The sequence below is a fragment of the Antechinus flavipes genome, chromosome 2 (genome assembly GCF_016432865.1).
Source record: "Antechinus flavipes isolate AdamAnt ecotype Samford, QLD, Australia chromosome 2, AdamAnt_v2, whole genome shotgun sequence".
Lineage (NCBI taxonomy): Eukaryota > Metazoa > Chordata > Mammalia > Dasyuromorphia > Dasyuridae > Antechinus > Antechinus flavipes.
Window position 1 is genome coordinate 236,216,325 of NC_067399.1, and position 26,516 is coordinate 236,242,840.

The 26,516-nt window shown below is 36.8% G+C and overlaps 1 protein-coding gene across 4 annotated transcripts; it reads right to left on the reverse strand.

Annotated features, from left to right (window-relative positions):
• Nucleotides 1-253: 253 nt before the first annotated feature.
• Nucleotides 254-26,516, reverse strand: UBE2V1 (ubiquitin conjugating enzyme E2 V1). Of its 4 annotated transcripts, none has more exons than XM_051976577.1 (4): nucleotides 26,432-26,516; nucleotides 11,178-11,326; nucleotides 6,552-6,677; nucleotides 254-4,396 (listed from the first exon to the last, which is right to left on the reverse strand). In XM_051976577.1, exons 1-4 carry the CDS (start codon nucleotides 26,499-26,501, stop codon nucleotides 4,250-4,252), a joined length of 492 nt encoding a protein of 163 aa, XP_051832537.1. In that variant the 5' UTR covers nucleotides 26,502-26,516; the 3' UTR covers nucleotides 254-4,249. The 4 variants fall into 4 exon arrangements, with proteins under 4 accessions (XP_051832537.1, XP_051832536.1, XP_051832538.1 ...); XM_051976576.1 differs by lacking the exon at nucleotides 26,432-26,516 and adding an exon at nucleotides 25,666-25,762; XM_051976578.1 differs by lacking the exon at nucleotides 26,432-26,516 and adding an exon at nucleotides 22,229-22,289.

Consider the following 26,516-nt stretch of genomic DNA (forward strand, 5'->3'; position numbering starts at 1 on the left):
CATGGCTGATCCTTTGGAATTTACTAATTGTAATTCCAAGAGACCAAGGTTCTGTTGCCAAAGTTGCAATCGTTCTTTTGAAGGGACTTCAAATCTATATGCATCTTATATACTTAGTCGAACCCAAACTACAAGGTTCTCTCTGTTAAACTTAGAACAGTGTAAGTCTCCTTTCTACCCTTATGTCTTCCAAAGATTAAATACTAAGCATGTATCCATCAGGACAACAAACAAGATCACTGAAGACACTCCATAGGGCAATGAAAAAATAGCATAACTGTTTATTTTTATACCATTCACAATGCTAAACAACACTAAACCTTGCCTGAGGTGGCACATACACCAATCAACCCATAGGTCTAAAGCCTCAGAAACAATCCATACAGATATTGCTTAAAAAAATCCTACATACCTGCCCTCACTCAGTTTCAGGAATGCAGCAAAGGTCACAGGGCAGCTCTAACACATTGCTTATGTCTTATTTCCTGATTTTGCAAATGCAAATTTACCGTATTGGTACCAATATTGGCTTAACTCTGCCCTTCCTCCACTCTCCCTTCTCCCCTTAAAAATTTTGGTATATAAGAAACTTGAATGCCACCTAAAGTTACACATTAAAGAAAGCAGAGAGAGAATGACAATAAAAGTGACAAAGAGCAGTGATGATAAATATGAATTTAAAAAAATGTATTTGAATCTAAAGAAATATTTTTAAAAGCCTTTCACAGTAAATGTATTTTTATAAGGAACTTTAGTATTATTTTTTCAGTGTAGAATTTTTTTTTCCTTTCAAAAAGATGTTAATTTAAGAGTGTAGCCTATATCTGGACCAATACGGTAACAGGCTGAAAGCAGATGTAGCAACCAAGGGGAAATCAATTTTCTAAAATTTCTCCCACCCTCAACCCCCCCAGCAATTATAATTTCCAAGTCACTTTTGCATCCCATTTGATTCAAATACAGTGACATTTTACATGGCAACCTCTTTGCATGAGTAAAGATAGAAAACATGGGGAAGGGGGTATCAAAGAAGACCCTAATAAGCACATAAGTGATAAAGGCTATGACATTGCCAGGCACAGAAGGCTTTCTTTGATGCTTGGAAAGTTGAAATATTTCTATTCTAACGCTAGGTGTAGGCCTTCACAAATCTTTTTGATCCTGCCCATAAAGTACATCAATTTAGAAAGTTTATCAATAAGCAGAGCATTGTTTGCCTCCAATCCTTTCCCTAAAAGGGTGGCAGGCAGGGACAGGGAAATCTAACCACTCACATTTTAAGTCTAAATGAGGACTTCATTGAAGACATTTTCAGAAATATTATTAAACAGGTTGTGTAAATCCTAGCAGGAAGAAGGTAAGGGTTATAAACTACAGGACATAGAAATATGGACTGTCAGCCTCTGCTTTTGGATATCATAGACTATAATGAAGTTTACCACCTCTTCTGTACTGTACTTAAGTCTGTTTTTCCGGCAGCTAAACCTTTCAAACTGTTTTGAAAATAAAATTTTGTTTCCAAGGGTTGATCTGTCTTCTCCTTTCATCTAGTTGCTCGGGCTGCATATAAAAGAAAGAAGAGGAGGTATCAGTGTCCCTATGCTAAGGTTGAGCAAAGTACCAAAGAGAAAGAATTCTAGGCTTTAAAAAAAAAAAGTACCTGGAGCCACATTGTATTTCATTTGGGAATGCCAGAATCCAAGTTTTTGTGGTGTTACTGTTAGCTCTATCTTAAAAGCAACACATTGATGGCCCAAATATGGTTTATTTTGCAGAAATTCAAGTCATTCTTCCTGTGGGGACTTGTTTAGGAATCCCATCCCCACTCCCTCTTCTCCAGTGGTAGTTTCTCTGCTCAGTCTAAAGATAGGTACTACATGGCTGAGGATGGCCCAGGAGCCTCCTTGGAAGGCACGCAATGAGACCGCTCTAATCTTTGGAAAGCTAACAAAACCAGAGAGACGCTTGGAAGAGAATAAAGGGAACACCTTCTGGACATGGTGAAGGTAGTCTTCCCTAAGAGTTACAGGATCCAGTCTGTACATTTTCAGTAACATCTTGACTACCCATCACCTCACTCAACTATTCAAGTAAACTTTATTTGGTCACCCAAATTTTCAGTTCTTCAAAATCAAAACTGTTTCATTTCAAACAATTAAAATCCAACAAGAAAAACACCTCTGGAGCTTAAATCAGCAAAGCTATCAATTACTTTCAGCAAGAGAAGAACAACTTCTTGGAGGAAGTTGTGATTAGCAACTTTAAACAGAAAGAAATGCATGATATTACAAACAAATCATAACAGTAACAGGGTTGCTGAGACGAGGGGAGAAAGGATTCTTTCCCACTATCCTAGTGTTTGTTTTGTTTGGCCACAAGTTTCATCAGGGCAGAAAATACAGTGGTTAGAGAACTTACTTGGAAAAAACCTACATTAACTGAACACATGACAAAAGAGGTTATGAACTAGCTAGGCACAGAAGGCTCTCTTTCTAGCATCCAGGACATTAAAGGCCACAGCTCAGAGCAGTTCTGCTCCTAAATCAATAAGCTAAGAGGAATAAGACTGCAGCCTCTTAATATTAACGCACACTTTATTATATTAAAACCAGGCAATGGTCTGACAATAAAAAGGCTGCTTATGGAATACTGTTATGTTAAACTTTAATTACAGAGGATATGAAATCCTTACAACGAATATTTTCCCCAAAAGAGTTTTAATGGAAACAATTCTTTTTCTGACTTGACAGCTGCTGCTTTTTATGTGGATTTACACAAATACTGAATTTTAAAAAAGCCTCAGGACACAATAAGTTGTTTTTATTTAAGCTTGTATCCACATTGCAGCAGCTAGTGGTCCAAGACAGTGAATCAGAAAAGGCAGTGATTTGCCAGGGAGTTCTGCCAGCCAAATTCTGGGATCTGCAATACACCCAGGTTTTCTCCCCTTTCAATCTTTGTTAAAAAGCTAGAAAGGAGGAAGTGCCAAAACCTAAATCTGTACCAAATTCAAATTGAAGGTTTTGTTCCCGCCATTGAATTCCAAACCTGTTATTAAGCTATGGCATAGAGCAATCATGTGAATGCAATGCTTGTCAAGTCACATTTCTTCAATTTTCAAGAACAAGTTCAATTCTTTCAATTGGAGTGTGTGCTTAGGGAGTCTTCAGGCAGCCCTTCCTTTTAACTATTAAAACCTTTGCTAAGCTGGCAGATCTGAGCAATCCTGGGAAATTACTGCTCTTGTCACTGTATCAAAAGCTGAGCTAAAAACACTGCCCACTGCCAGCATCCTGGCATGGCACAGGGCTGGTGGAGGGGGGTGATCCAGGTTTGCAAACAGTTTAGATATTCATTTCCCAGGCTGGTGATGATTAAATGTAGTTCCAAAAATGAGAAGCAAAAGGAATCAGGGATTTTTTCCAACCCTACCTGGGTTGGCTACTGGCCAGAAGCAAGGAAGTATCACTGAAATGGGGAGACTGATTTTAGGAAAGAGGAAAGAGCAGCACCCCATGATGAAGGTGGGGAAAAGAGAAGACATTGAAAGAACCCTGAATCCCTCACCAAAGGCCCATGTAAGAGAAGATGGATGAGTGGGTGGGGAGAAGGATACAATCTATGCATTGGCCAAAGGTTGTGGGGAAGTAAAATGGCTTGCTGGGGCACCATTTAAAATGGAAGGTATTTAATAATAAAAATAAAGACACCAGCATTGTTAGCCTTTACTAAAGCCAGCACAAAGGGAGGGGTGACAGATTAGCACACACCCTCAATAGTAGTCCATTAAGCTTCCTGTGTCATACGGGAAGTTAAAACCTTTGTATCTACTTTAATAAATGGCTCAGTGCTGGAATGCTATTGCAAAAAGGTTAAGGATAGGGGAAGGGTGGTGGAATCCTTGGCCATATAAGCAGCAAGGTGATTGTGTGATATATTCTTTCACAGTTGAGTTAGATGTGCCACACTGGTTATGACAGTAATAAATTTAAATAGACTTTCTTGATACCAGAAGTTCAACTAAATGGACAGTGGTTACACATGACAAGATTATTTGTTATAGCACAACTTATATTTCAAATGAAAAAATTAGTATCATTTACAGTATCTTAAGATAAATCGCCTTTGAATGGGAACTTCCTTTCCAGTACTTTGAGGTCTACAAGATGCATCTAGAAAATTTACTACTGTGGAAAATGAAGACAGCTTAAAACTGAATAAAGGGGGAAGATTTTTTTTTTTTTTTTGATTAATTGCTGTAACATTGTCCTTCAGGCGGCTGAGGAAGCTTCATATTTTCTTTAGACATCATTAGACGTCGAAGCTCTTGCAGAACCACTTTGATGCTATATGAATTCTGCCATTTTGCTAGCACGGATATGGCTCTTGGGTCCACCTAAAAAAAAGAATTCAAGAAAAATTTATCAATTTATAGCTCTCTGTAACCTCTTATCTATGATAATGTGTATTAGGATTCAGATTCTATAAGCAGTAATTCTAAGAAAAATACACTTTTCACCTTTTTCTTCCAAATTTATCTTCTGACAATATAACCACTAACTTTAACTTTCATATGATATTCCAGGCAAAAAAGCTAATCAGATTTTAGGGTACTGTGTTTGGGACAAGATAAGTAATAATTCCTTTTATATTTTGTCCTACCCCAATTACATTTTGAATACTGTGTTCAATGCGGAGGACTAGATTTTAGGAAGACCACTGACAAACTGGAATCTGTCCAGAAGAGGGCAGCCAGAACAGAGACATAGAAACAAAATAATAAGATATTTGGTTGAAAGAACTGTGAATGTTTAGCATAGAGTAGAGATTTCAAGGGAAGACTATGAACAGGGACTGATGGGATAAGATACAGTACCTGTTTTCAAATACATGAAAGGTTGTCATGTGGAAGAAAAAAGGATTAGACTTTGCTTGTTCTCGAAGGACAAAACTAGGACCAAAAGGTTAGAGGTAACAAGAAAGTAGATTTTGGAAAGATGTAACAAAAAATTTCCTAACAATAAGAGCTATCCCAAAGTGGAATGGGCTGCAGCTTCAAGAGGAAGCAAGTTCACTTTCACTGCTGATCTTATCAAGAAGAAATTGAAAAACTTTGTCAGGGATGTTATAAAGGAAGGCGTTCCTACAGGAATAGGTTGAACAGATGGACCTCTGGGGCTTCTTCCAATTGAGACATTCTATTCTATAGGAAGGTAGTAGCGGTCCTACCACTCCTTCCAGTTTTCACCTCTCTGCTTTTGAAATTGCTGTTATTGAGGGGAAGAAAACAATAAGAAAATCCTGAGTTGTCTTCTACTTTTGTTTCTGTCGGAGATATTCTTAGTCTGGGAAGGTTGCCTAATTGTTAGAAAACAATTATAATGGGTTGTATAAGGAAAAAGATTGACGGCAAAGGGAGGGTAGTTCTCATAGCCAAACAACTGACCAAACTACCTGAGACTATTTTGTTCCTAATAGACCTACACTCGAGAATGACTGGGTTAGTGGCCCCTTTCTCTCTACCAATGCCACTACTTCTTTACAAGTCCTTTGTTCTTCAACTTTTACATCAATCTGCCCCCATCTAGCAGGTTCATTCATAAACTACCTATTATCTTCAATGTGCCATGTTGGGAAACATACAAAAATGAAAAAAAAAGAGTCTCAACCCTAAAGAAACTTATGATGCAGCAGAGATACTCATAAATAGTAAAGCCTGGGACTATAGAGATATAGTTATAAACCTTAACTTTTAAACATTACTGCCTTGAATCACAATACATTTATAATTTATATAATGCTTTAAAGAGTGTTACAACAAATCTGTGCAAATTAGTACAAGTAGCAAGAGCCCCATATTACAGATCATTAGACCACAGATTTGGGATTAGAAGGAACCTCAGAGGTTATTTAGTCCAACCTAGTCTATTTCACACAGAAAAAAGTATACAAGATATACAAACTGAGGCTTAGAGAAGGAAGTAGCTTGTCCAAAGTCACAACAATTAACAAACATTTATCAGGTCTTTAGTATGTGTAAGGCATCATGGATCCAAAAGCAAGAACCAAAAATTTAAATGTTAGAGATGGGGTTTGAATCCAGGTCTTCTGACTCCAAGGCCACTATCTTTCCCTCTATCCTTTGCCTCTCACAGTCATCTCCAAATGTTTTTTGCACAGAAAGAACACAGGAAAACATAAAAGATGTGTTACAAATACTAGTATCACTGCTCTTTTCCAAATACATGTACCTTAGAAGTATAGGGTAGACAGCTGGGAAAGAAAATGGCCAGCATATTATTTGTCTTTGTAGCTCCTTTAGTGCTAACCAATGTCTGAATGACATGGAATTGTGGATTTAGGTTTACAGAGATCTACTAATTTGTAATAATCAACATAGTTCTTTTTTCTCTATTAGCTTTTACAATTAAAAAAACTAAATTTTCTTTTTTTAAAGTCCTGATGATTAAAATTATCCTTTCAAGTTAATACTATGTGATTCTTATTCTAGAAGAATATAAGTGAAGATAAGAGGGAAAAATACAACTTACCACTCCATTAGAACTATTTACTCCATTCATATTAATTTTTGTTACAAATCTTACAAATGGGGGGGCTTCTGGATATTTAGGTCCACACTCTATTTTAAGGCTGTATATTCGGTTTTCATAAATTGTCTAGAAAAAGAAAAGGGGCATATAGACAATCAACAATCAACTTTGGATCATGATAGTAAACATCTTAGAACATGAAACATTCAGTGAACATAGCACCTGAAATAATGCTTTTGTTTATGGAATCAAGTATACTGGTTTCAAATTAGTTATGTATTATTACCTTACCACCAAAAAACTAATTTTCCTATTTGGCATGGTAGCATGAACTACTTTTTGATCTGGTATATATGAATGCTACAACTTTTATAAAACAAATTTCAGAAAAAGGAATAGCAGTCCAATTATTTATGTACCAACCAGATATGGTGTGTCTTCTACTACACTTCTACCTTAAGACCCGATATACTATCTCAATGTGTGACCTGCACTTTCTTTCTCTGGCCTTCAGCTTAGTCATCTATAAAACAAGAGGGAACTCGGTCTAGATTCATGCATTCCTGCTCTCTAATGCTTGAGATCCTTTTCCAGTGTTAACCATGTATATTCTCCACATAGGGGAGGCAAACATGGTAGGTACAGTGAATGAGTAGTGGATTTGGAGTTGGATTCAGATTCTATTATTTATTATCTGTGTGACTATTGGGAACGCATTTAACCTCTCTCAGCCTCAGTTTCCTCATCTGTAAAATGAAGGGACTGAATTTAAAGACTTCTAAGTTCACTTCCAGCTCTAGACCCTAATGTCCAGCTAAGCAGCCTTAAGCTCATTTGGTGGCTTCCTTTACAACAGTGACATCTAGTGGCCAGACAGAATAATCAAGTACATAACAACATTTAGAGACAAAATTTTCTGCCCAAACCAAATATACTTTTGCTCAGGTAAGAACAACACATCTTAGAACAAACCTTTAAAATATAACACAAAATACATGAAACAAATGCTTAAAAACTTCTGTCTCTGTCAATTCAATGAAAATACATGGCTTAAAATTCAGCAGGTACTCTTTAAGTATATATATAGAAACTTACAAAATAATGTATAGTTGTTTTTTTTAAAACAAGATTTTCAGAAAATTATAATTTTTTTTCCAAAGAAAATTCCAAACGGAAAAATATCACTCAAGATAACAAAACTAAGAAAATAAGTAGTTTAGGTCTGGGTGTAGTTCCAGCTTGTCCTTAAACCTTCTGAGAGACCTTGACCAAGAGCTTTCCCATTTCTGGGCCTTCAATTTCCTCCTCTTTAAATAAGAACCAGAATGGTATATGAATATCATGGAGTACTCTTGTGTTATAAGAAATCACAAAGACATGGTTTCAGAGAAGCCTGATTTGCATGAACTAATGCAGAGTGAACTAATTTATATAACAACATTATGAAGGAAAAAAACTCTGAAAGACCAATGACCAATTATGATTCCAGAGGATTAATGATAAAGCACTCAAACTCTGACGATAAAAAGATATACATTTTTGGACATGGCTAAAGTGGGAATTTGTTTTGTTTGCCTACATGTATTTGTTTACAAGGGCTTTTCTTTTATGCCAATGTAGGTTGGAGATAGAGTAGGACTGAGAGGGAGTCTAGGAATCAGGTACAACCTCCCTCTCAAAAGAAAAGGGCCATTGACATATGTTTTTAGATGCACAGAGGAAAGGGAGGTCAAAAATAATTACAGAAAAATAAAGGAACTTTGAAAGCTAAATGCTGAATTTATTAAATATTTTAAAAGAAAAGCAGCTGTACATAAAAGGGATTTACAGTTTTATATATAATCCTTTTTTTCTATTTTTATGGACATGCCCTTTTTATTTGATGTTTAAGTTTAGAACACAATAAATTTTTTTTTAAAAAAGGAAGAGACTATATGATCTGAGGTCCTTTATACATCTTTAAAAAAAATGACTCCAATTCTCCTTGATACAGAAAAAGCAGAGTAACCTGTCATTTTTTTATATTTCATAAAAGTTGATAAAATACCAAACCAGGAATCCAATGGGGGGAAAAAAAGAGCAAGAAAATCTAGCTTGAGTTTTGTTGTATTTAGTTCTATAAGGAAAAATGACGAGGTCCCAATATCCTCATGGACATGAGGTACAGTTTGGGTTTCCTCTATCCTAGGAATTCAACCAATTTCATGATTTAGAAATGGCTGTGTTGTCCACTGCTCAATAACAGCAGCAAAGTTTTTATAGACAATATCAAGTGCAGAAATCATCTTTTTTATTGGACAACAACATTATTGAATTCTCCATAAAGGAATATTAGTTGTAATCTTTCTTAATTCTGTGCCTTTTGTCCACTGCTGAATGAAACATTTGGAACCTAAGAAAGTAGTCAAGAAGGTGGAAAGAGGAGAATCATGATGATCTGATTCCAAAAACAGAATGCTGAGGAAAAAAATAACAGCCAAAGTCAAGTTAGTTTTAGAAAGATGCTGAAAAATCAAGAGTTAAGATATTTAAAAATCATACTAGAGAAAATTTTGGGTTTTTATTTTTGTTTCTTTTGAGCACTATAGAAACTTAATGAAAATTCTGAAATAAATGTAAGTCTCCCTAAAGATAACCAATAAAATATTGTGCTTCAAAGCAATGGATATATTCTTTTAAGATGCATTTAAAAAGTTAGTGATGAAACAAATTTCTTTGTGGATTAAACTATGTGTGAAAACATGCTACTATAAGTAATAAAAGTGCAATCACTAGTTTGGAAACCAGCAGAAGTATCTTCTGAAAGCTGATTATTCTCAGCAGATGGATTTTCAGAAAAATTCACTGCTCTGTCTCCCTCAATCAAGGTGGAGCCAGTCAGGTGTCTGTTAGTATTTTGTAAACAGGCTATATTAAAGAGGTTAAGAAAGTGATTCCTGGCTTTGGGATTTGGGACAATTTTCTTTTAAGGAAAACTTTATGACTGAGACAATGTCTTAGAGGAAAAGGTGAAGTAAGCAAGCGGTCTATGTTTACTTCTTAACAGTGATGTTAATACTACATGAAGGCAATATATGTCCATAAATCAAACATTTTTTTAAAAGTTACAAAAGCATCTGTAATCAAATATTCCTTGCAACACCTTATATCTCCAACAGCCAACAAAAGTGATTCAATTAAAAGTCACATGTGACTTTTATCATGAAAGATCACCAAAGAATCAAAAATTAGAAATAACTTAAAAGGTAATGGAGGAGCAGCTAGGTGGGGCAATGGACAGAGTACTGGCTCAGGAGTCAGGAGGAGCTAAGTTCAAATCCGGCCTCAGACACTTGACACTTACTAGCTGTGTGTCCAGGGGGTAACCCCAATTGCTTTAAAAAAAAAAAAAAAAAGACAATGAAAAGGCTAATGGTGGATACCTACCTACTCAGCGGACTGTAGCATAATAACCAGAAAAGGATAATGTAGCAATAAATGAAAGACAAGAGTGAGACAGACTACATTAATGTTTCTGAGATAAGAGGCATAGATACTAACCAACCTGATGAGATCAGATGTCTACCAAAGTTAAAAATGATTCAAAACTCAGAGGAAAAACTTTATTTTCAAGCATTAAATGTAAAAATCACCAGTATTCAATATGTATGCAATTAATCTAATACTGAAGACATTAAATAACACTTAAGTAGTGGGACAGTAATTTTTATTTCATAAACCTTATAGTTCATAGTTTTTAGTTTATAAAGTACTTCTCCCTACATTATCTCATTTGTTCCTCACCAAACCTACAGAAGTAAGAATGACAGGGATTATCTCCATTTTATATGTATGGGAAAGGATGGGGAAGCAGAGTGACTTGCTTCAAATTACACAGCTTATTAGTGGAAAACAGAGAATTAAAACCCATTATGTCCCTATCACATTGACATGCACAACATTACAAGCAATAATAACAATAGCAAAAGATTATATATTTCTTGAGGTTGAGGCCCAAGTCTTTTAAACTACAGTTCATTGTATGTATTAGGTACTTAATAGTATCTAAAAGACTTCATGTTTGAGACAAAATGGTATTAAGATTTTAATGAATTCACTTGCTGATTTCTACACTATGGGTACCATTTTTTCTTCTGGACAATTTTTCTGAGAATAACATATGAAAATGCAAATATAAATAAAGCTAGCTTTTTGTTACAAACTATGGAAGAGTCACTCAGAAAGGATAGAATTTTCTCATTCTCAGAAACAATAAAGTGACAGAATTGGATATGGATATTAAGTGCTTAAAAAAACAAAGACAAAAAAACCCCCAAAACTTGCCGGCGATTCAAAAATGATGATAGCCATCCACTGATAAGCATTTCTGCCTAAGATGTGATGGTCAATCACTTCAAATTTCACTGTTTATATTGTTAAGCAAATCAAACTAGGAATTAAAAAAGAGCGCTGGTAATAAATACTTTTCTTATAATTTAATGATTAATAACATTTGAAAGAATATTGTATATGTAAACTCAAAATGGTAAAAAAAAAAAAATTTCAGTTTAGAAAACACACTATTGTTGAACTTTTCTATAACAAGGTTAAGATATTTGTAAAGCAAAGTTACTGCTTAAAGCTTACTCTTGGAGGCCCAATAATCATTCCTGTCCATCTTGTAAGTGTCATATCTTCATCATCTTCAAGACCCCAGCTAACTGTTCCATCACCTACTCCTTTCTGACCTTCTTCAAGTTCTTCCAACAGTCGGAAATTTCGAGGGACTTTTACTCCTAAAATGAATGAAAAGAAATTTAGTATACTGATAAAGCCAACAGCATTTTTGAGGTTGAAGGTTTGTTTCTCAAGTCCTATGAGAGAGAGGTATTTGGGGGAAAGAGGGTAGTGTTACATTATTGTCTCAATGCACTGAGATGATTTCTCTCTTCTTAACTGGGAAGCTACTTTTGAGTACACTATTTAATTAAAATTCCTGTCTAAATTCAATATATCTAAACTATGAGGAATAAAAGGGGCAAATTACTAGGAACTACAATTCAGGTTAGGATATTAAGATAATATAATAGAAACAATGTGGAGGGGTGGTCATCCAAACTATAATTCAGTGTTTGCATTTGAAACAAGGTGGCATTAAAACAATAGGGAAAGCTAACCTTGGCCTGATGGTCACAGGCTTCTTATTCCTTGGACTAGATGGTTTCTCCAACTTTGATATTCTATATTCCAAGGTCCTTTTCAGCTCAGATTCTATGTTAATACTTATAAAAATATGAGTTTATAGGAATATGTAATTTTTGAACCGTTATAGATATAGGGCCAATTAGTGAAGTGATGATTACATTTGTTTTATCTAATTAAAAAAAGACGTACAAACATACTTTGGTGTTCTAATAAAACTATCCTTGTTTAGGATAGAAACAAATGTAAGTTTGGTGTTAAAGTTTACTATTCAAGTCTAGTGCTTGCTGGCCTTGACCACAATATAAATTACAATGCAAGGGACAAGGATGTTTTTAGCAATAATTTATGTGGTGATTACAGTGACCATATTAGATTGTTTGGGAAAAGTGGCTCAATTGGCTCTTGGAAATGACTTCCAATAGGTAAGAGATGGAAAGGGGGTCCCCTACTGAAGGCATGAGAGAGAAGGAAAAAAAGTCATGGGATTAGAAGGTAGCATGAAAGCAGGAAATAAGTAGTCCTCCAATTTGCCTGGAACATAATTATGTGAAATAGGCAGCATGAGATAAGGCTGGAAAGAAGGTTCTTTAACCTTTGGTTCTCAATCAAGATTCTTAACTATGGGTGAACTTGTTTCAGAATTTTTAAAAAAGAATTATTTCAGTAACTGACATCTTTTGTAACCCTATGTATTTTATATCTTTAAAAATATTACTCTGAGAAGGGGTCCACGGCCTTTACCAGATTGTCAAAAGTCTGTGAGAATAAAAAATTTACGAATTTTGGCTATAAATAATGGAAAGCCACTGTATTGAGGAGTGACTGATGACTGACAGTACATTAGTAAGTTCAATTGGGCATACATTGAGAAGAATAGGACCAGAGAGAGGAGAAACTAGAAAGAGAGAAAACACTTAGGAGTTACTGTAGCAGTTCAGGAGAGAAAAGGTAATGAGGACAGTAACTAGAGTGCTGAGAGGAGAAAGGAGGAGATTTTGAGCTAACTAGAGTGCTGAGAGGAGAAAGGAGGAGATTTTGAGCCTGAGTGATTGGGAAGGTGGCACCATCAGTAAAAATAGAGAAATTTAGGAGAAGAAGCAAAGATGATGATGAATTTTGGAAAAGCTGAACTTGAGGTGTTAATGGGATATCCAGGTGCCTGTTTCACAGGTTGTTGAAATTTTTATTCACTTCAACAAGCATTCAGGAGCCCTGCATTGTGTGAGGTCCTAAGGATACACAAATGAAATAGTCCTTAAGGAGCTTCCAAACTACTAAGTTTAAAGACAAACAACAAGTTTGTCCAAAGAAAGATCCAAATATAGTGATTAAAGGGAAAGATTCACACTGCTTTTGAGATCTAGGGCAAGGCACTTCACTTTTCTGGGTCTGTTTCTTCATTTACAAAACAAAAAGTGTGACTAGATTTTCTCTAAACTCCGTACTAGCCTTAAATTTTATAAATTATAGTTGAGATAAAGTAAAGTTTCATGGAGAAGGTGAAGTGCAAACGACTTCTGGAGGCTAGGGAAGAGGATTTCTATAAGTCAGAGATGGGGGTTTTATGATTTTTTTATGATGTTATGATTTTTATGATTAACATACACAAAGATAGGAGCAGTAAAGTCCAAAACTGAGTGACGAATAATCAATGTGCTATGGCTAAAACAATACAAGGAGCAAAGTAGTAGGAAATGTGGCTGGATAGATAAGTAGAAGCTAGAGTATGCAGGACCCTGAATGCCAGGCTAAAGAATTTATTTGAAAGGCAATGGAAAATCACTTATGGTTTCTTAACAAAGAAATGACACGATTAGAAAAGAAGAGTGCTCCTGGAGACTTGAGTAGATGGCCATTGAAATCTCTTCCAACTCTCCTCAAATTCTGTGATCAGTCTAGAGGAGAGATAATAAGGAACTGAATTAGGGTAATAAGAATTGGATTTATGCAAAAATACTAACCATCCACTTGGGAAGGAATCCAGAGCCACTGCTGCTTTTCCTTTTAGACACTTAGCATTGCCTGTTAATGAACTTAACGTGACCTGCATCTTGTCATTTACTATACCATTAATTGTATAGATTTGAGCAAAGCATAATCTCAGAGTCTTAGGTTCCTCATCTATGACATGCGTATATTTTGTACTATTGATACTTCTTGATAGCGAGGAAAATGTTTTACAAATCTTAAAACACAATGCACTTGAGAAAGGCAAATCAAATGTTTTTACTCTTCAAAAACAGATATGATTTTAATTCATCATAAGTACACTGAAGAACATTCAACATTAAAACATGATTCAAATTTGATTCAAGTTGCAAAACATGCATTAGAAATAATTCAACAAGCAGAAAAACTTGGTATAATTCCCTTTTAGGTAGGCTGGAAAAATTCCAAGTAGATGTTCAACAATATAAAAACTTCAAATCACCTCCATGCCTTTTTGTTGGGTACCTGTGGATTCTTTCCCTCCCCACAACTTTTCTGCTTTCTGTTGTGTGTAGTATTCCTCACTGGACTTGAGATCAAGAGCTTACTTTTTTTGTGTAACTAGCTCTTAGCAGGGTTACTGTAAGAAAAGTGTTTAAAGATCTGTAATGCATCACATAGATCTGAATTTTGTGGTGCAATGGAAAGAATTCTGGATCTGGAAACAGGAAGAATCAAGTTCAAATCCTACAACTGGAAACTTACAAACTGTGTAGGTGACCCTGTCGGTCTCAGCCTTTTCCATTTGTAAAATGGGGTTAATAATGGTATCCCCCTGCCAGATTTGTTGTAAGGATAAAAATAAGATAACATTTATAAAGTATTTTGCACTATACAAATGCTACCAAGCTAATTCCAAGGAACTAAGATTCATTTCCCTGTTATGAAACCAAGCATAATTCCATAGACATTTTAGGGCAAAACCATTAGACTTGAAGTCCCAGGTCTGTTCACCACTTGCTGTGTGACCTTGGACAAATTATTCTGCCCGAGTCTCAGTTTCCTTGTTTGTAAAAACTATTGGTAGAGGGGGCAGGTAGGTGGCATAATGGTTAGAACACCAGCCCTGAAGTCAAGAGGATCTGAGTTCAAATCTGGCCTCAGACACTTAGTACTTCCTAACTGTGTGACCCTGGGAAAATCATTTAAAGTAGTAGTCAATTTAATCAATTGCCGCAGGGGAAAAAAAAAAAAAAAGAATGGTAGAGATCACTATCTCTAAGGTTCCCCTGCCAATCAGATGAAAGCAGGTAGGTCCTTTACTACCAACAGTCAAATTTAACAGTAACATCCCTCATATCTTCTTTCAAGTAAAAATTTTTTTTACTTAGCAATTACTATGTTTCCCATTCTATGCCAGGTGCTGCAGAGGTTACAAAATAAGTATCAAACACTGACAATTTAGGTACACAGTACACAAAAAGAACTAGTCATCATGACTAGTATTTTCAGTTTAGTCTGACCAAGAAGAGCACTTTTATTCTTTCCATTCAAAGGTGTTCATAACTTACTATGAAAAGTGGAAAAGTCATCCTGGGTTTCTTCCCCACCAACGCACCTGTTTTAAAAGCTTTGGCTCGCTCTTCCCTGAGGACATTTCAGGAGAGAAGAGAGAAAAGAAGGTAGGAATTGTGGATTTGGTGGGAGAAAGAATCACCGGCCACCAGAGAAAAATATCCTGTTCAGATATGTTTGGCTTCCTTTTTTGAGATTTTCCCAAAGATCCCTCAAACTTTTCCATTAGCTCCACTTTTAGATCTGTATAAATTTAGATCCAATACTCTTATTATATAGGTTTTTAAACTTTTTTTGGTTCTGGCACTCTGGTGAAACACTAGCTTTCCATTAGAAGTTAATGAAAAAAAAATGTAATTTTGCCTCCCATCCAAGTTCTCAGTCCCCTTCCCCCCCAAAGGGGTCTTAATTGAACATTTACTTAATGGCAATATATTGCCTGTTCCTCCTGCTTCTGCTTTCTTTTCCTTCAAAGTTTAAAAAAACAAAAAACAAACAAACAACAAAAAAAATAGTTTCAAAGCTTTGCCAGGACCTTTTAGATACAAAGTAAAATCAGCTAAAGGTACCAAAGGATATTAAAGAGTAACAATGAGACTAGCTTAGCTCTAAGGAATGATTACTATTTTAAAGAAATTAAAGATAAGGTTGAGAGCTAGGATGCAGTTAATTTATAGAAAAGAGCAAAAATCAATTTGAGGAGTTTGGACTTTATCCCTGAAGATAATGGTGAGCCATGAAAGGTTTTCAACAGGGAATAACATCCATCTTCCCAAAACACTGCTTTTATTATCTCAGGATGAACTGATGAGAAAAACCAGTTTGGTTATCATTAGGATATAAAGTAAAAACATAGGTTAGAGCAAATATATTCTAAATTTACCTCCCCAAAAAAGCGAATACATTTATGGGAGGGAGAGTGACACTGCTTTTATAAGTGAGCTTACTATATAACTTCTTTATGGGCCTGAGGTTGAGCTGAAAGTATGACAAGAAATCTGTATGAGTACTGTATTAATTTGCAACTATGATTACTTTTTTAAAATGACAGAAAAATTTGCTTTAAGTTGTAGCATCAAGCATAGTACCTTTTATACAGAAACTACCAAAGATTTTGCAGATCAGACTTAAATTAACAACAACAACAAAAAGTTTTGATAATCCACATCTACTAAAATACACTATTTTTCTTAAGGTATACATACAAATATTTCTGTGCCTCAGACCTAGAATCCTAGAACAAACAGTTGGAAGAGCCACTACTAGACTCCTCAGTCCATTTCTCAACTCCTAAAATACCCCCAACACAAGTCTTAACATCTTTTACAGAAGATTACCCAACAAATTCGAGTACATCTTTAAGTACACCTCATTTCAGGCTTGAACAATCCATTACTATCCTAAAATTAGAAAGAGGTTGTTTTTTATAATAGAAATGGACCTGACTCAATTTCCAAAGACATAATTAATACATATAATTTAATACAATTGGCTATAAGAAGTTATTTAAGTGTTAGAATGAAGAAAAGGAAAGTGCAGGAGGAAGAAGTGCCAACTTTACTAGGTGAAAAGAAGGATGAATCAGATGAGAATGGAGTTAAGTACAATTCTGAGTATGATACTTCACAGCAGGAGGAATTAGGTGATTCCACATCTCATGACCAAGGTTTAATTATAAGTTTACAGCAAATCACTGAACTTTTACAAACTGTAAAGTACATATGTCCTTGTTTCTCTCTGGAAAAGGAATTAGATCTAAATGAATGGAAATTGGTAGGAGAGGATCTTTGTCGATTCTATAATAAAAATGGGCCTAACTCAATTTCCAAAGACATACTTAATACACATAATTTACTACAACTAGCTTTAGGAAATTTTATAAGTATTAAAATAAGGAAAAAGAAGAAACAGCAGCAGGGAGAGGTGTCAACTATACCAGGTGAAAAGGAGCAAGAATCAGATAAGAATGGAGTTAAGTACAATTCTGAGTATGATACTTCACAGCAGGAGGAATTAGGTGATTCCACATTTTGGACATGGGGTTTTGGGTTTTATTCTCTCACCCTGTCTTGTCACTGTATCTCTATATCTACACTGGGCTCTTAGATGTCCAACTTTTCCACACTGAAAACATGGACGAATTTCTCTAGAAGTCCCTTGCCAAGAAGGACCCTGTCTTCCCATATTCATCATAGTTTGGGTATAATAAGCATTTGTGCCTACTGTGGCACAGCGTCTTATGATCTCTTCCAAAGGAGCATCTTTGTCTAGCCCCCATATAATTCTTTTGCAAACCTCATTGGCATTTTCCTTAGCCAAATGTCTGGTCATTATTTCTGTTGCTGCATTGTCTCCAATGGTTCTTATTACAGCTGTTTGTAAACGTCTCACAAAATCTGCAAAAGGTTCATTGGGACCTTGCTCTATTTTTGTGAAAGCATTATTTCCATCTTTCTGTCCAGGGAGAGAATTCCAAGCTTTTATTGCAGCCTTAGAAATTTGCTCATACACTGTTATGGGATAATAAATCTGTTCTGAACTCTCTGCATACTGACCTTGACCAGCTAGTTGGTCAAAAATGTTTGTTATCAATAAGTGTTTATTTGTACCAAGTGCAATATATAATATTTTAAAAGCTAGAAAGGGCCTTAAAAGCCATTTAATTCTGACTCATTATGCAGACAAGGAAACTGGAGTTAATAAGGGTAAAAGCAAGTTTTCAAAGGTCACACATAATTTCAATAAGGACTGAAATTCTTTTTCAGTCCAGCCTTTTTCAAAATCCAGTGTTCTTGTTCAGTCATTTTTCAGTTGTATCTGATTCCACATGACTCCATTGGGGGTTTTCTGGGGATAACAGTGGTCGGGCATTTCCTTCTCCAGGAAATTTTGATGAGGAGATGAGGCAAAAGAATTAAGTGGTTTGCCTAGGGTCACACAGCAAATAATTTCTATAGCCATATTTGAACCCACTCCTCCCGATTCCAAGCCCAGCACTTTATTCATTGAACTCTCTAAGTATAACATTTATAAAATGTAAAACAGAGCAACACAAAGCTTAAAAATATATGCTATTAAGAAGGTACCTATTCTCAGACAAGAATCACAAAGATCACAATGGTGTTTCATGCATCAAAATTTGACAATCCAAGAAAAGCAAGTTTAAAGGGAAAAAAAACTTCTTTAAGAACATTATAATGTGTATTGCTCTTCTATCCCAGATTCTACCTAATATGATGGTAATATTTAAAAATACCAACTGAAGCACCTGAATTCAGTAAAGAAAGATTAGCTACAGTCAATTTTTGGTTTGAGCTGATTTTTAAAAGGGGTTAGTGTTTCTCTGAAATCAAGAGGACCTGTGTCTCAGATACTTACTAATTGCATGATCCTGGGCAAGTCACTTAACTTCTGTTTGCCTCAGTTTCTTTCCTTAACTGTAAAATGGAGATAATAAAAGCATATATCTTATACTTTAACATGTATGAGACTGCCTGACATCTAGGGGAGGGGGAAGAAAGGTTAAAGTTGGAACAGAAGTGTTTGCAAGGGTCAATGTTGAAAAATTACCCATGCATATGTTCGGTCAATAAAAAACTATAATAAAAAAATAAATAAATAAAATAAAAACATATATCTTGTAGGGCAACTGTGAAGATCAAAAGAGACAGAGCTATGTAAATTCTTATTCTCTTTCTCCCTTCACTTCCTTTTCTCCCAAATATAAAAGTCACAAAAAATATTTTACCAAGGTATTTTATTTCTTAATTGCATTTTATTTCATTCATGAAAAAATCTGAAATCTCCCACTATTTATTTACAAAAAGGTAATGATCTCAGAGAAAAAATCACCTCAAACCAAAAACTGACTGTTGCTAATCTTGTAAATCCATGAGACCTACAGGATTTGCAGAGATAAAGAGCTTAACTAAAACCCATTTTGGTTTCAAAGGCTAAGTGTAAATTCACTGAAGTATGCAATTTACCATTAAAATGTTAAGTTTACATGAGGCCTTGTTAGTTAAGTGAGATCAGGATTTTTTTCCCTCCTAAATAGAGTACAGCAGACTCAGAAAAGCATCAATTATAGCCATGTACCACAACTCTCATGCAAAACTATGTTATATGCATATTCATCTATATAATACACACACACAAAAAAAACAGCTAAAAAACCTCTTTCGTATGTAGTACTACAATGTCTTCTGTGGAGCAAAGTCATTCTTAGACCAGGGGTTGTAACTGTAACACTGAGATGCATGGATAAATTTCAGGGAGTTCAAGAACTTAAAATTTTTTTGATAAAAGTATGCCAGCATAATTGCTTTCCTTTGTAATCTTAAGCAGCTGTTGACTATTATAGTAAGACAAGACATTTTTCTGTTTTGGAAAATGCTTGTTTTTGCTCTAATTCCTCCCTGTAAATTAATTACTCGAAGTGTTGATTTAAAATAGATAGATATAGATGCTAATTTACCAATTAGCAGAGAAAAAATATTACAGCCAAAAGAAAGGTACATGAGAATTTGATGTGTTTCATAAATAGTATGTCATGGGATAACATTTAATCTACGTGGTTCAGTAAGATAGTAATGCATAAAATAGCTTTGCTGCATCACAAATATCAATGTCTTTAAAAAAAAAAGAATTATTAAGGGATGACTACACAAGAGTAGTACTGCCAAAAACAGGGGAAAAACTTTAGGCTACTTTGGCCTTCACTTATTTAAAATGACTTCCCCTAATACACATATACTACTTAAAATTTGTTTTGGTTTGATTTCCCATTAAGAGAAGTCTTATGCAAATGTCAATTTATCCGGGAATCTTGAATTACCACATCCCAGTAGCATATTATTATACACAGAATTTGTAAGTTTATATGAGTAGTCCCTGATCCTTGAGAGAAAAAATATGATCAACTTATATTCACTGGGAGTGCTAATACTACATCAGAAGTTCTTAATCTTTTTTGTGTCATTGAGTCAAAAGAATATTTTAAAATAGATAAAACATATAAGTTCACAAAGGAAACTAATTATGTCAAAATAATGAGGGAAATAGATCATAAAAAGGAGTAAAGATTCAAGTGCAAAAATATTTCAAACACCTCTTTTTGTTCTGGCAAGGAATTGGAAATTAAGGGGATGCCTATCAATTGGGAATGGCTGAATAAATTATGTTATATGAATGTAATGGAATATTATTGCTCTATAAGAAATAATAAGCAGGCTGATTTCAGAAAGTCTGGAAAGACTTAGATGAACTGACATTGAGTGAAGTGAGCAGAACAAGAACATTGTACACAGAAACAGCAAAATTATGTGATAATCAACTATGAGAGATTTAACTCTTCTCAGCAATACATTAGTCCAAAGCAATTCCAATAGACTTAGAATAGAAAATGCCACCTGCATCCATAGACAAAACTACTGAGACTGAATGTGGACCAAAGCATGCTATTTTCTTTCTTTTCGCTTTTTTCTTTCTCATGGTTTCTCCTTTTTGTTCTGATATTTCTTTCACAACATTGACTATACAGAGATATGTTTAAAAGTATTGTAACATGTATAACCTATATCAACTGTCTTGGGGTGGGGGGAATGAAAAGAGAAAAAAATTTGAATTCATAATCTTAAAATGAATGTTGAAAACTATCTTTACATGAAATTGGAAAAAATAAAATACTATTGAATGAAAAAAAAATACTGGGGAGAAAAACCTAAGTTCATGAATTCAAGATTAAGAAGCTCCGTTAGGTGAGACTAGAAAAGTCATAGTTCATAAATAGTGTATATCCTCTTAGCATCATTCAAGTGTCATCATTTCTTAGAACTACTTTTTCAGACATGAGAGTACAATGTACCAGGCAGATTTTTTTACTGGGCAAGACATAAAATCCAGTAAAATAAAACTTCTGAGACTTTGTGCTATTATGAACAGAAGATGTTTAAAAAAAAAAAAAAAAACACTCCCTCAAAACTACAGTTTCTCTGAGGAAGGGGTAACCAAGATAAATGAGAAAGCAGAGGGCAATCTGATTCTTTTAAAATGTACCAACCCTTTCTAGAATCACAGAACATTAGACCCAGAAGGAAACTTACAAATACCCAATTACAAGCCCAATTTGTTTGTTTTATAGATGAGGAAATTTGTATCCTGAGAGGGCAAGGTCTGCTCAAGGTGGAAGAGAATGTAAATAGTGAAGCCTGGATTCAAAACCAGGTCCCCTACTTTCAAATCTAGTGCTCTTTTATCACCAGTCAGCAGGTAGCAAAGGGAATAAAAGGCTAGATACTTAGGCATTCATCTTAAGGCAGCTAGGAGGCGCAATGGAAACATACTGGCTCTAGAGTCAGGAAGGCTTAAATTACAATCAGCCCCAGATCTATATTAGATGGGTGACTCTAGACAAGTCACTTGACCTCTATGTCCCTCAAGTTCTTCATCTGTAAAATGGGGTTAGTAATATCCCCTTTCTCGTAGGGTTATAATGACAACAAAATGAGTATTTTTAAAATGCTTTGTAAACCTTGAAGTGCAAGATACATTTTAGTGATGATGCCATGGGAGTATCACCTTATCACCAGCACTTACCTCAAGAACAGGACTATACAAGCAAAATATTTTATAAGCCTTAAAGTTCTATAAAATAGTAATTATTAATATAGGTGAGGAAATTAAGGCACCAAGGTGCTCATTAATACTGTTATGAGAAGATTCTCTTATTTTCCAAAGGGTGGCTATTTTTGTCTTTTTCCTATCAAATATTAGATTCACAAAAATGTTGATTAGTTTTATTACAGGGATTCTGACTTTCTGCCTATGAGTCCTAAATATAACCCTTCTGATCTTTTGAGGATGCTACTATGTCCCCATTAGTGAGCAGCCTGTAGTCCATAAGTTGGCATGCCACCCACATTTAACCAAAGGGCCACTAAGCCTAAAATAAGTAGAATGCTCTAATAATTACAATATGTACATTATACCTCCAAATGGAGCACAGCTGAGTAGAAAGGACCCTGAAAGAAGCATCAGAAAATCTGCAGACAAGTCACTTCACTTTATATATGCTTCAGTTTTATTATCTGGAAATAAGAGAGAGAAAAATAGCATCTCTTTCCCAATCTACCTCAAGGGTATGTTATAAGTAAAGGAAAAAATGAAAATGGCTGTGAAGGTGCTTTGAAAACTCTTTTCCTATTATAGATGATGATCAAGAATCAGATAAAATATGATAAAGCATTATTCTTCAGTTTTAGATATTAAAAAAAAATATTGACTAGTAGCTCATAGTTCAGTTAATCATTTCAAGGCAAGTTAAATCCTCAGAAATCCTAGCAAGCTAGATCTTTAAACTAATGGCCTGCAAATTTCAAATAGATATCAAAAGATATAGATTATATTGTGTAATTAAATCCACCTAGTAGCCCTTTTCTACTCCAGACTTATCTAGAATTAGACAGCACTCATCACTGATATGTTGGTCAAAAGCTACTTCACAATCTCTCTGGAGGGTTGGGGAGGACAGTTTGGACTAAAGGTCTCCAAACACCCTTCCAAACTCAAATCTCACTAGAAGCAATCCTATTTGTACTATCTACCTGGAAGAGCTGTCCAATTCTACAAATATTTATTAAGTACCTATGCATAATGTAACAGCTCCCTTACAAGATAAACAGTCTGTACAGCTCCAGTTTTATAACCACACAATGTCAGAAGTGGAAGGGATTCTAAACATTATCTAACACAATTTCTTCATGTTACAGATGAGGAAACTGAGGGCCTAAGAAATTAATTGCCTTAAGGTCATATAGATATTAAATAGATCTATATCTATCTAGGATTTCTTATTCCAAGTCCAGTACCCATTCCACTGTTCCACTATAATCTGTACTGAATTAGTACTAACACATCCAGAATGAGCCAAGTTGTTGATGACTTCCTGAAAGGATTTAACATTCATTTCAGAAGTCCAATTCCTACTCTCTCCTGAAATTATGATCTAAGAACTGAAGGAGATTAGGAGGATTACTAATTATAGCCAGAATCAATGACCATAAAAAGAAATATTTACTCCTTTGAGGAATTAATATATGGAGTCTATTTTTTCCAGAGGCAAGGAGGGCAGGTTTTTAAGTATGGACTTCACATTAATGACATTTACATAAACAGCTAAACAACACAATGGTATATCAACTCTGTAACTTCGAGAATTTCTTTTCATTGTCAAAACAATAGTAACAGATTAATATTTATGCTATTATGAATATAATTAATCAAAACCAGCTTTTAATAGCTTTCAAATTAAGATGGGCAAAAAAGGGTCTACTCATCTAATACAGCCACAGAAAGCATTTTATCTTAGTTTATCATCACCATTTGTTAAAAAACCTTTGATTGGCTGCATCTCAAAAAGTTAAAATTAAGTGGTTATTAATTAAACAAATTCACAAAGACATAATTATAAGAAACTATCAATAGGGTTGTAATACTATGACACCAATAGCTATTGGGTTCACAATAATACACTGCAATTCAGGGAAATCCGGCAGAGATGTTATTCTAGTTTGAAGTTTCCCACAGCAGTCTGGCCTGACTCAGCCATTCTCTTCTAGGAGTGCCTGTTGCAGAAGCATTGTATATTAATACATCATTATTAAAGTTGCAACCAGCACAAGATTTTCTCCATTCTATCTCTAAGATAAAATGGACTTTCAGAAGTAAAATTCTACTACACTAAACATCAAATCAATCAACTGCAACTCTAGTGTTATAGTTAATGTGGAAGTCATTGGAGGAGAAATAAGGTTCAAGTTCCAGGTTTTACTAAGATGTTTCCTAGGCAAGCCACTTCACATTTCTGAGGTTCATTTTTCTCATTTCTAAGAAGAGGATGATATCTGACCTACCTACCTTATCTGGAGGCTGTGACAATTACATTATTAATTAAACAATTAAAGCAAAGAATCTCACAAATCCACTCACCTCACAAGGGCCTTAAGAGGAAAGTGCTTTGTAAACTATTATAAAGCACAATATGGAAACGTGAAAGGACGGTTGTATCCTGGCTATGTGAAACCAGAACACAAACATCTCTTGCTTGCTCGCTTCCACCTTCCATTTTACCTCCCTGCAATCGCTGTTTTTCTTCAAGGTTCAAGTCAAGTGCTACCTGTGAAAGTCGTACCAGATTACCTGTATAGTCGATGTCTTTTCTTCCTCAAATTACTTTTTAAAAAAACTTAAAAGATACACGTATCCTTACTTCTACCCCCCATGTAAGTCTTTTGAGTAGTTTTTAATCTTTGTATCATCAGATACAAAAGCACTAGCATAGTGCCTTTCAAATCAGTGCTTAATAAGTGTCTTTTAAATTCTTTCCTTTTTTCTTCAGCAAATTCCACCAACTCCATCTCTTACAAATCTGGTCCTAACATCAAACTCCTAGAAGACTCCGGGGTGGAAGGGCTAACCTGAGGCCATCTCATTTCTCAGAACCCCCCACCCCACAGCCTACCTTAGCATCTCTCCACCCCTCGACAAAGCACAAACCCCCTAACCCCCTCCACGACTCCTTCCTGTCCCAACGCACAAACCCCAAGCAGTTTCTCAGTTTTCCCCTCCCCCCCCACACCTCTGCAAAGTTCCCCTCTAAACGCAGACTCCTGCACCGTCCCCCCTCCCCCAAACACACAGATCTCTGCAAGGTTCTCCCCCTAAACAGGCCTCTGCCTAGCCCCCAGATTTATGCAAGCTTGCTCCCAAACACAAAACCCTCTAAAAGTCCCCCCAAAACCGGACAGAATTCTACAAGGCAGCCCCCAAATAGAACCCCCAAAATACAGACCTTTGCACGGTTCCTTCCCCCAAACATATAAACTCCAATACCACTCCTCCCCCAACACATAGACCCTTGCACGGTCTCCGCCCCCCTCCACATTTCCTCTCTCTGGTAGACTCCCGGACGGTCCCTCCGAACACACCGACTCCAGCTCTGCGTTCCCCAGCGCCTTGCAGCGCCCCCCTCCCGGCTCCTCTTCCACCCTCCCCGCCCCCCCACCTCCCGTCCCCGCGGCCTCTCCGCGCCCCAGCCCCTCGTTTCCGGCCCCTGCCTCTCGGGCGGCTGCCACAGCTGAAGCCGACACACCCACCGCGCCCGAGGGCCCGGGACAGCCCTCCACTCAGACTGCCTAGAGCGTGCGCGGCCCCCGGGCTGAGGGGCTCGAGGAACCAAAGCCGAGGCCCCAGCGCCCGGGCGCCGCCTCAGCCTGCGGCCCCTCAGCCGCTCGGGCCCCGGAACCCGATCCCAGCCTTCCCGAAGCCGCGGCTCCCGGAGCCCTCCGGATTCCCCGCGGAACAGAGCCCGTCCGGGCCGACCCTCGAGACCCCAGCTGCTGGCCCGGGCCCCGGCGCCCCCGCTCACCCGAGCCCGTGGTCGCCGCCATCTTGCGTCGCTGCCGCTCGGAGTCCGCCCCTTCTTCTCTGTCCGCCCCTCCCTCTTCCCTTATCCCCCTCCCTGAGCGGGGTTCCCTTCTCCGCCCCGCGGACTCGGCGTGCCATGACGTCACGTATGACATCAGCACGGCAGGACGACGCAGCCCTCAACCAGGTCACGGAGAGAAAAAAAGAAATAAGCCTACGGGAGGGCGCGGCAACCTCAAAATTCAAAGTAGAGCGGAAATGAACACCCGGGATCCAGTTCTGGGAAATGAATTATTGAGGTTCTTGGTAATAATGATAGGGGAAAAACAGGCTTGGTCGGGTGCAATTATGCTGCGAGAGAAAGATCTCTCCAAAAGACCTTGTGAGTGATTAGCTGACATCTCTATCGGGCTTTTCTAATTTGCAAAGCGCCCTATATACCTTATCCTTTGGATCCTCACTGCAATCTTATGGTATTATTATTACTTCTTCTACTAAGGGAGGTTAATCGACTTGTTGGGCAACTCAAGGGTAGCGCGCCGACTGGAAGGCGGTTTCCCGCATCCATAGCCACCGCACTCCGAGCGACTCCGCAATCGCCTTACGGCGCCGCAGCGCGGGGGAACTTCAGTAAACACCTGCGCCAAACTGAGGAACTGAAGCGATGGCAGGGCGTGCCCCGAGTCAGCCCGGCGGCCAGCCCGAGAGACGTGAGCCCCGCGAGGGCGGCTGCGGGACCCCCGGGAAAGGGTCAGGGGCACACTCACCTGCGCAGTCATTACGCTTCCATTGGTTGTATCGGGCACAGGCGGCCGTAGATTCCCCCTCTCCGTCCATCCCACAACTCACCGT